The following is an 11,012-nucleotide window of genomic DNA, read 5'->3' on the forward strand; positions in this document are numbered from 1 at the left end:
TATTAGTCATACCACTTACCCGCGCAACTCCAAAATCGATCCGACGACGATTCTGCGGCGATCGCCCGAGCCTCGCTTATAATAATAACTTTATTGCACAACAATTGTACAAGGTACAAAGTATGGATTATATGTGACAGGGACGGTTTTCAGGTGAAAAATACGCGGAACCGTCTGTCGATTATAAATATGGCCGATCTTCAATCGATACGCCAGAAGATCGTGGATAATGTGACAGGGGTATTACGCTAATCTTCAAGACTGCGTATGATGTCGATAGGCATATAGCGATCGTATTTGAACAGCAGTCATTACGAGCTTTTAGATGATGTAAGGCTTATTTAGTCCTACGTGCATTTCAAAATCTCTGAATGATTTTAAGTTATCAGTGGAGAGGTTAGCATCTAAACCAGGGTTCTCCCCAGAGAGTGGAATAAGGGAGGCCCTCCACTATACTCTCAGCCAGCTCCACTATACTATTTTTAAAATTTAGTGTGTTTCTTCCCTATTTTCTTTGTTAGTTTTGCTAAGATTAATGACAATTCACAGATTTTTGTACGAAGTGGCATCACTTTTCCAGTAAGCATTGTCTGCAAAAACTTGTGAATGAGCAATGATCAAAACAATAGTAGTTTTGCCACTTCACAACAAAGGAATAACAACAGTATATTATACTTGTAGTATTTGACACCCTCTGTCATTGCAAAATGAACCCATTGTCATGAAAGTGCAGCGCGTTGGTGCGGGTTATTTTTGCCAGCCCCTCCACTATACTAAAAAATTCTGGGGAGAACCCTGCTTGTAGTATTTGACACCCTCTGTAATTGCAAAATGAGCCCATTTTTATGAAAGAGCATCTCGTTGGTTCGGGTTATTTTTGCCAGCCCCTCCACTACACTAAAAAATTCTGGGGAGAACCCTGTAAACATATCCTCTTCATGGGCTTGGTGACGCTAATCTTCAAACCCGTATTTGTTTTCAGCTTGTTTTTATATAGCTAACATCTTAGATGACCTTTCTGTAATTAAAGTATTTGGCTATGTGATCTAAAGTTGCCATCACGGTGGTAACTGAAAACAATATTTCTCTGAAATAGCAAGCGAGGTAAATGTACTAAAAATCTAAGACTGGACGCAATCTCAATCGTAGTATTTAAGTAGTAAAATGTAGATAATCACTGCCTCTTGCTACATGTATGCTTACTATGCTTATATTTTAATAGAAAAAAATATATCGTACCTGCTGACCTGATTTTTTTGGCCATAGCTTTCCAGCTGTGTAGCTTTGTGATAGGACGGTAGTCTAATTACGTCACGCGCAATAATTAAAAAAAAATCTGAAGGCGTAAGATCTCTCTAGTAGAAGTAGTCTCTTCACCTTTTCAAATATATAAGTGAATTTTTAACTGATATAAATAGTACAACTATTTGTACATGGTGCCTGTTACTTGATAAACAGGGCGCGAATGGCCCGCTACTGCTTTTCGTGCCGTAGTCATTGTCGGTGACCTGTCAGTAGTGATATGATTGGTCCTCGCTACAAAGTTACTGGATGTGGTTTGATACGGAGGCGGGTGGGTTTTTGTTAGGTTTTTGCGTGTATGTGTGTGAAAATACACGCAAACTAAGAAAACTAAAAAAAAACTAGGAAACTAAGGTGGTACGGTCACCTGACAAGACGCAAAGGCCTCTCTAAGGTCATCCTACAAGGAACAGTCAAAGAGAAAAGAAGACGAGGCAGACAGAGAAAGAAGTGGGATGATAACATCAAAGAGTGGACAGGAATGACCCTTGCCGAAACCCAATTGCAAGCTCTGGCCCACGACAGGGTGAGATGGAGGGAGGTGTGCTCAGCTGCTAAGTGCCCCCACGACCACCCCCGGTCAAGGGACCGGTAAACGGTAAGCGGTGTGTGCGGGGGGGGGGGGGGGGGGGGGGGGGGCTTAATTCGGCAAGAAGCAATTGACCATTAATTGAAGCAATTAAACTCTCCTAATGTCACAAATATATCGTATTAGACATTTGCTTTTCAAACTGAATGCCTGGCAAACCCTTCAGGTTCATCAATTCCCCCCTACGTTACCGGAACATCATGACCATGCCCCGCACGGCACTGCTGACAGGGGCTGCCGCACTCCTGGCCTTCATCGCTGTAGTTCCACCTTTAATCGAAGGAGGGCGTGACAGCTTCTTCCCGACCTTCTTCATGTGCAGGTATGGGTTGATTTTCAAGCAGATCCTACGGTAGCATAGGATAGTATCAAAAGCTGACAGAGAAGTGAAGCCGGCCTAGGAGTGTGCTTGGGTACCGGGTATCTGCAATCAGTCGGCTTGAAAAAAAAAAAGCTATGAGTATGAATATGCAAAAAATTCTTGCATAATGAAACTTGATTATTGAAAAACGGATTCTAATGTCATAATGAATAATGTATAGTTTGGAATAAAGTGCCCCATGTGGTAAGCTCTTACCTTCCTAGGCAACGTTTTTTAATGTGTATGCTAGACTTAGCTTTGAGGCTCTAAGATAATGTCATCCATATAATTAAATCAACATTGATTTAGAATAGCATTGAATGACATTTGTGTTTCTGATAATTTTCTTTTTCTTGTTTTTTTTTTTGCACCGTCACAGATATGAAGGATTCGCTAGGCTGATCAGACAGGGTCTGATTAACATCTTGTTCGTCGGTACCTTGGTGGTGATGTTCGTCTGTTACTACAAGTAAGTCTTATACTACAGTGTAATTTGCACCAATTCCTGTAGAGGTGTAGCTCCGGCCGGGCTTCTTAGCCACGAATTTGTCCCGTTAGACTAAAGGTAATGCTTCTGTTGAAAAAATGCACTAGTGCCCGTCGAGGATGTGGCCTCGGCAAGCCTTCTTAGCCACAAATTTGTCCCGGTAAAGTGCCGGTGATGCTTCTGTCAAAAGTGCACCGGTGCCCGTCGGTGATGTAGCCCCGGTCGGACTCTGAAATCACAAATTTTGGAGTGCCAAATACGCGGGTGGCTTGAACAGTGGCTCTTTCTTTTTCAAATCAGCAACATTCTGCCAAACATTTAAAAAAATATCATTGACAAGAAATCCCTGTCCTGCAAATATTGAGTCGCACTATGAAGATTAGTAGAAAGAGCAATGTCCCTGCAATGTCTTTATTTAATTCCTCTGCTCGCGCATATCATATGTTTCCGTTCTTTTGCTTGGCCAATAGCTTCGAAGCTCTAATTTTGGTAGATCAAGATACTTTCTATCACTCCTTTAGATTAGGTCCGATGCCTGTTTATTATTATCTTTTATCACATAGTAAAGGGGAGGGCAAGGCAGGTGCAAAATGCATCTTTGAAGGCTGCCCTCCCGCACATCAAAACACATACATGGCATGTGTGTGTTTTCATGTTTGACCGAACAGAACGCTTTAAGTTACACATAAAAGTCGTTGAGCACCATGATCACCGAATGCTACATGTTACGGTGTAATTACGAACATGAAATAGGGACTTATAATCGGTGGAGGTCGCCATGTTATATTGAATACTTTCTCGACTAATTAGTATATTTCTCTTCTTCAGGATTTGGCGCGAGGTCAGGCGTCAACAGGCCATCGTTCGGAATCTGCAGCCCGCACCGCTGGCCGAGAGGACTCTGGGAACGTCAACATCAGGAGTGGAGACTCAACTCACTACAGCCGAACAACCTGGGGACGAGAGTGGCCCATCAGACCTTGGGAACAAGTGGGCGTACCCTCGCCACGCTCACGTCAACCTCGGCTTGCAGATGGACGATGAGACCGGAGCTGCAGAAGAGCCACCTGTCCAAGTATGCTCTTTTCTATTATCATTTCAGTAAAAAAAGTCATTATCACAGACCAACTAATGCATATATGCTTCCATTTCATTAATTTGATGACATGTTCGGTCATTGTGCAAAATAAGCCAAATTAGATCTCCTATGTGTCATACTCATGACGTTGCAAGTAGCAGTGCTAGTATAGTGGACATTCTTATATTCAACCGTACACACGCAAGTCATCCGTACTCACGCTAGTCATACGTAGATCCGCTAGTCAAGTGTTAACACGCTAGTCAATCGTACACACGCCAGTCATCAGCACAGAGACTAGTCAACCGTACATATACACTAGGTAACCCTTACACACGCAAGTCAAACGTACACACGCATGTCAAACGTACACACGCATGTCAAACGTACACACGCATGTCAAACGTACACACGCTAGTCAACCGTACATAGGCCAGTCCTCCACACAGACACTAGTCAACCATAGATACACTAGTTAACCGTACACACGTTAGTCAACCGTACAAACGCTAGTCAACGGTACACACGTGCACGCTAGTCAATCGTACACACGAGCGTCAAACGTACACCCGCTAGTCAATTGTACACACGCTAGTCAACCGTACATGCGCTAGTCATCCTTACAGACACTATTTACAACGTACACACGCTAGTCAACCGTACATGCGGTAGTCAACCGTACGCACGCAAGTCATCCGTACGGACACTATTCTACCGTAATCACGTTGGTCAACCGTGCATACGCTAGTCAATCGTACATACGCTAGTCAACCTTGCATACGCTAGTCAACCTTACATACGCTAGTCAACCTTGCATACGCTAGTCAACCTTGCATACGCTAGTCAACCTTACATACGCTAGTCAACCCTACCAACGCTAGTTAACGGTACACACTAGTCAACGGTATACACGCTAGTCAGCTGTACAGACGCTAGCCAACGGTACACACTAGTTAACCGTACACACGCAAAGTTAGCCGTGCACACTCTTGCCTGGTCTTTAGAATGTGCGCTGTAGTCAGGTAGCTTCCGAATTTTCTTCAAACCCGCACGAAATTTTGCCTTGTGTGTGGCTTTCTCAAGAATCATAGCTCGAAACAGCACACTCAGGTACATTGCATTCTTGACATTCATTTCATATGACAGGGCTAGAGTGCCCTAGGTGGTTTAGACAATCATTGGTCAGTAAATATGTATTAGGTATTACACTTTGCTATATTGTTTAATACGACATGGCCCCAAGCTTTTACTTGATCTCTTAGTTGTTATTTAACCTGTTGTTGTACACTTGATACATGAAAAATACGTGTATACACACAGGTAGACCAGTTTAGTCCTTTGTTTTGATACATCAGCGCTTTAAGCTTTGAGCCACAATGGCGACATCATAGGACGTTGCCTAAGATATCTAAAGATTTCGACAAGTTACAACATCGTGGAACAAACAGCAGCGATTTTATAGAATAAGCAAGAAGACCAAAATTAAACTTACTTTTGACCATGTTGCCGTTACAGGATGACCCTCGGCGTAACGCTGTTGTCCAGCTGCCGGCTAAACCTGCACCTGAACCGGCCCGTCCGCTCCTCTCTCCGGAGTTCCAGCAGCGCCTGAGAACGGTCGGTACGGTCATGATGGTTGTTGTGGTGTTCTGGGCAACCTGGATCCCTTACAGCGTCACAATGCTCCGTATGGGTACCGTGGGGGTGGAGGAAGGCGCACCAACCGACGCAGTGTGGCAGAGACTGTCAGTACTCCTCTCCCTGGTCGCCACCTTCTCCAATCCCATCATCTATGCCTACCGGAACAGGGAGATGCGCCAGGCGTTCCTCCGACTCTGGCGCCACCGTTGACTATTAAACATTAAATCTATGCTTCTGTCCTTACAACAGACAAAATCACATACAAACGTCTATGAAACAACCCCCCAGGGAAAACTCAGATGATACAACATGTATTACGCGTGCAGGGAAAAATTCCTGACATGCCTACGTAATTTTGGGAATTCTTGTCAAACGGACGCACACTATACTTTTTGGCTAGCCCCTGAGGCGTCGCCAAAAAATTCTAAAAAAGATTTTCCACAAGACGGAGACAGCAACTATGGGGTAACGATTACTTCACCATAACAGACAGACACTTAAAAATTTAGATGGGGTAGTGTTGGGTAGAGAGAGAGGTCCTTAGTTCGAATCTGTTAATATGCATAATCTGTTAAAATTATTTGCACGGGACACTCCACACCACAATTCATTCAGGTGGCATTCCAATACAGAAGCGAGGCTAATTTCCATACGTTTGGCTAAATTACATCATATCTATTTTCGGCAATAATCATTTTGTGAACCTAATAACCCCCATACGGACCCACTTGTAATGTACTGCAGCGTTAGTTTGTATAGTCGACTTACGTCACAGGTACTTTCTCGGTAACCAACCCACGCCGACACAGAAAGACCAAAATGAGTCTATATAGCCAGTCTTCATAAAACAATGTAAAAAGTCCTTTTCTCGAAAAAAATGGCATTTCTATTTAGATGTTACTGACAAGGATTCTGGCAATTTTATTCTGTTAGAATAATGGACCTTTTGCTATGTTTGGAGTGTAGGATATACTGTAAAGGATTAAAGTATTGTTTGTAAGAATGTCATGTGTTTTGAGATTGTATGGAACCAAAATCTGATCTTACGTCAGGGTGTGTTGGCGTCAAGACGTCTTATACGCCTTAGTTAGGCCATGGCAATTCGATTATTTGGTAAAATTCTATGGACAAACAAAAACTGGTGCGAGGAAAAGAACAGAATTATGAAAAAAAACTGCCTTCTTTCTGAAATCTAACTGGTCAGGAAGGTTGAACACATCTTTTTAATGATTTTGCAATTTAAATTGAAATTTTACGACATTAGACTGAGCTTATCAATACTTACATGCAGCATGTACTTCCTCATTTTCCTGCAGCTTTGTATAGAAAACCAACTCGCGCTCAGATGCCATTCATGTATCCGAATAAATATAACCTTTGACGAATCAGCAGTATCAACAATTATGTAATAGCGATTATTGTCACATAGCGATAAGTATAAATGTCTTTAAAAGATTCGAAAATAATTATCACAAGCTCTGACGAAGGTGTTTTAGAGACATCGAAACGTAAGCAATGTAAGTACCTGCTTGTTGTGTAAAAAGAATTATCCTACATCCTATCACTTTTACTGTTTCTTTGTCCAATTAGTTTAAGCTGAGAAGATGAACTAGTAAGAAACGTATGTGTTCATAGTCATTGATGTAGAATTTATTTGTGCCACGGTACCAATTTGTATAATTCAATCGTTGATATTAGGTATAACATTCAGTGTTTCTGTAAAAAAGTGATAATCAATGGTTTATTTACTCAAGTTTCGAATACCTGGATGTGTTGCAGAGTGCTAAGTCTAGATTGACACCGGATAAAGCTAGAGGCACAACCCGCCGTACGTGCAATTTGTCCATACGCACGCGCGGATCCAGGGGGAGGCGCGCCAGGCGCGCGCCTCCCCCTTCAGCTGGCAAAAAAAAAAAAATTTGGCAAAATAAGCCAAGACTACTAGGTATTCTGAGGGACGCCAAGAATAGTGACAACGTTATAAAACTAATTCGCTTATTTGAAAGGAGATTTTCTGGTAATTATTTAGAGAAACTTGCGGTTTGGGTCAAGTAAGCTTAAACGTAAACAGTAAAGGTCTGGAGACGGAGCGCAGCCGCATCAATATTTTCTCCCCATGAAACTGGTGCCGGGCCGCTGTAAGCCAAAATCGGCGTGAGCGTGGAAATTTTGTAAGATCTCCAGAAAATCAGAGGAAGTTAATTATTTTTTATAAACTGATGATTTCTATCGTCCGTCATCGTCTAGAGAGACGCGACCGGTCGACCCCGCCTTGGGAAAATCGGCGTCGTGCGGCGGCACCCCCCTCCCCACTATATTTCTGATCAGTCGCCGCGATGATCGTGCCTACGTTTTTTTTTTTTTTTGGTCATTTTTCCCGATTAACCGTCATCAATTGCCACCACAGAAGCAAAAGAGTACGTAATATATGTAATTTCAAATGCGTAAGACACTTTCAAAATAGTCTCCGGCAAGCCTCAGACCCCACGAGATTTCTATGCGATTTTATACTATAGGAGCGCAAGTCACATCGACAGCCAGATACAAATAATTTTGCGATATTGTTTGTGTAGCGTGGCATCATTTTTGAATATTAAGAAGGAGGAACTAGCCTTCGTTAGGTTTGTTTTCAACCTCCTTGGTGGTAGTTGTTAAAAAAAATGTCCCTAACGTGAACTAGACAGCCACAGACATGACAAAAAGTCAGTGTTAGTTTGTTTCTCAAATTTGCTCAGAGATGGCTCTAAAATGCACCAGAGAGCCTCTATTTCTTAAAAATTTTCTGGGGGAGGCCCCCCATACCCCCCCAACGAGAGGGGGGAAACCCCCCTCTCGTGCTCTCCCCCCGCGCAGCTTGCGCTGCGCGGCCGCGGCCTTCGGCCGCGTCATGGTGCGCGCCCCCCCCTTAACAAATTTCTGGATCCGCCAGTGATACGTTCTTTTTGTAGGCCACGTCCACCACGTATTTCTGAAAACGTTCTGACACGTACTGACACGTACTGAGGGCGAATCCGCAGCCCGATGGCACACAAAGTTTTGCCTGCACGTACGTGTGGCGTTCTACGGCATGTATGCGTGCTCCAAAATCCTCCGGATTCCCTACGATTTCGTACGGAGGCGGTACTCATCACGGATCCCAAAAGATTGCCCATGTTTTGGCACTTAGACAGCGGGTTGTGCCCTTAGCTTAATTTTATCCTACGGTTCTGTTTGCACATAAGCCACAAATTTGTTGCGGTGTTCCTGTCAAGTACCAATAGAGCAGTACATTTTGGTGGTTTAACTGGTAGGATATGGCGTCCATTTTTGTCGCCGGGTCCCGGATTTGATTTTAACAGGCGTAAAAAAAAAATCGGTGCCCCAAAATTTTTAACCGGCAGGCGTCTGGTCGCACGAAGACACGCACTACCATTAGGTCATATAAATACTTTTGTATTAGATTTCTTAGCTGTAGATTCTCAAAAATATTATGTTAAGCGTACAGATTTGTCCCTTTATGAACTTATGTAATGTTATGTATTTCTTGCACATTCTTATGTATTGTGTAGGTGAAACGTTGGGGTTGTATACGTAGTGTATCATGTAGGGCATAGGAAAATAAATTTCTGTGTTTGATGCTTAAAACTGTGCTTGTCGATTCTTGCAAATCATAGATATAAGCCCTGGACGATTCAAAATATACCTATTTTATATCAGCCAATGAAAGTTGTTTATCTTTATGTTTTTTTTTTTTTTTAGATTCTTTGAAACTTTTAATACATTCTTAGATTTCTTCACGTTTTTTCTTTAATGTAGATAAAACGTCTTCCTGTATCTCTATACGTGTGACGTTACCTGTATCTTAATCGGTATAGCCCCTCCTTTTGAGTATAACATAAGACGTAGATCCTTTGTGTGATTGACGTATGTGAAATATATGGGCTTGCGTAAAAATAATGACACAACCCGCCGTACGTGCGGTGAATCCGCAGCCCGATGGTACACAAAGTTTTGCCTTCAAGTAAAGTTCTGCGGCGTGTCTGTGTGCTCCAAAATCCTTCGGATTCTCTAAGAGTTCGTACGGAGGCGGTACTTACCACTCACGGATCCCAAACGATTGCCCATGCACGTTATGGTACGTAGACAGCCCGTATTTGCACGTACGGCGGGTTGTGCCCTTAGCTTAAGTTATGCTCCTAGTGGGGCTGAGGCCTTCTGAGGTTGTCTTAAAAATGATACTTAGAGTTATCCATGGCTCTTGACTTTTTTTCTCCAAGTAGTCACCCCCATAGAACTAGAACCAGCAACTCAAAACAACCCCGGCACTCGGGGTACAATTGTATTCAATACAGTCTATCAGACTCTTTGTGTGATTGACGTATGTGACGTACATGCAGGGGCTCACGTCAAAGCGGTCAATAACGCTTCGCCACTCCGATATGACTAGAATCAGCAACCCCAAACATCTCTGGCAGTCGGGGTACAGTTGACGTCAATACAGTTGATCAAATTGGAGAAGAAAGAAGAGCTAATCAATATAGGGTTAATGACCCGCGATGAGGTGTATACGGTGCCATACAGCGTAGCGACCGAGGTCGTTTATGAGCTGGTTATAGGAACAGCCATGAATTATGGCACCGTATATACCGAAGGAAGCGGGTCATTAACGTTATTATCAGACAATGTTATATATCTATACGTGACGACTCCGGAGAGCGCATTACATTACATACATTGTAACGTTAGCCCATAGACGAGATCCAATTTGTTCGTCCCGCCATTTTCCTTGCTCTCCCTACCTTTTGAAACTTCTTACCTACCTTTGTGGCTGGGCGATAAAATCTCACCAGCACTCCCTGCACCTTTCGTATACAGCACTGTTTGCGATCTATCTCTATGTACTACAAACGCATCCGAACTGCCGCCATTTTGTTCACTCATTTGCGGTATGTGTGGCTCTCGTTCCCAGAGTCGTAAAATCTTCTACTCACAAATCATGTACAGTACTCTGAGAACGAGACCTATGCCCGTATTTTCGGACCAATGGGAATCTTGGAAAAAGCAGGTGGTTATGGCCTCATAATCACCTGGTTTTGGGGGGAAATGGAGCCTTCTGATTGGTCCACGGCGTCTGGCTATATGGTAATTGGATATAATTCTGAATGCCTCTTGATGATGTCGAAACAATCCTCCGGACGTCTTTGAACCGCCATACTGTTTGGCTGATTTCAGCCTAATGACGAAATGACTTTTCATTGTCAGCAGTCTATGGAATGGCCTACCACCATACATCAAATCCCTGCCCAACATCTCACGCTTTAAAAAAAGCCAATGTTCCATGTCTTCTCAAGTCATTATTTTTTTATAATTGTGTAAGTTTCTTTTGATCTGTTATGTATATATAAATGTATGTTTGCGTTGCATATGTATTTTTTTTTGTTCGAGCCCTGGTAGACAAGCCCTAAATAGGCCCTTAACCCGCTACATTAACACCATGACGTAGATGTGACTAAAGATGGTGTAAGATAAATCAGACAAGCCGAGCTTCACTTCTCCGCCATCATCACAACCTCTT

The 11,012-nt window shown here is 42.9% G+C and overlaps 1 protein-coding gene across 1 annotated transcript in view; it reads left to right on the forward strand.

Moving 5' to 3' along the window:
* LOC118406463 (5-hydroxytryptamine receptor 1A-like) overlaps positions 1 to 6,910 on the forward strand; it is a 9,631-nt gene extending 2,721 nt beyond the window's left edge. The window contains exons 2-5 of the mRNA XM_035806515.1: positions 2,058 to 2,213; positions 2,632 to 2,721; positions 3,568 to 3,814; positions 5,333 to 6,910. Of these exons, the coding sequence (XP_035662408.1) occupies positions 2,058 to 2,213; positions 2,632 to 2,721; positions 3,568 to 3,814; positions 5,333 to 5,668 (829 nt within the window). The 3' untranslated portion in view covers positions 5,669 to 6,910. The remainder of the gene's footprint in view (positions 1 to 2,057; positions 2,214 to 2,631; positions 2,722 to 3,567; positions 3,815 to 5,332) is intronic.
* Positions 6,911 to 11,012: the final 4,102 nt, after the last annotated feature.

The sequence above is a fragment of the Branchiostoma floridae genome, chromosome 19, assembly GCF_000003815.2.
Source record: "Branchiostoma floridae strain S238N-H82 chromosome 19, Bfl_VNyyK, whole genome shotgun sequence".
In the NCBI taxonomy this organism is placed as follows: Eukaryota; Metazoa; Chordata; class Leptocardii; order Amphioxiformes; family Branchiostomatidae; genus Branchiostoma; species Branchiostoma floridae.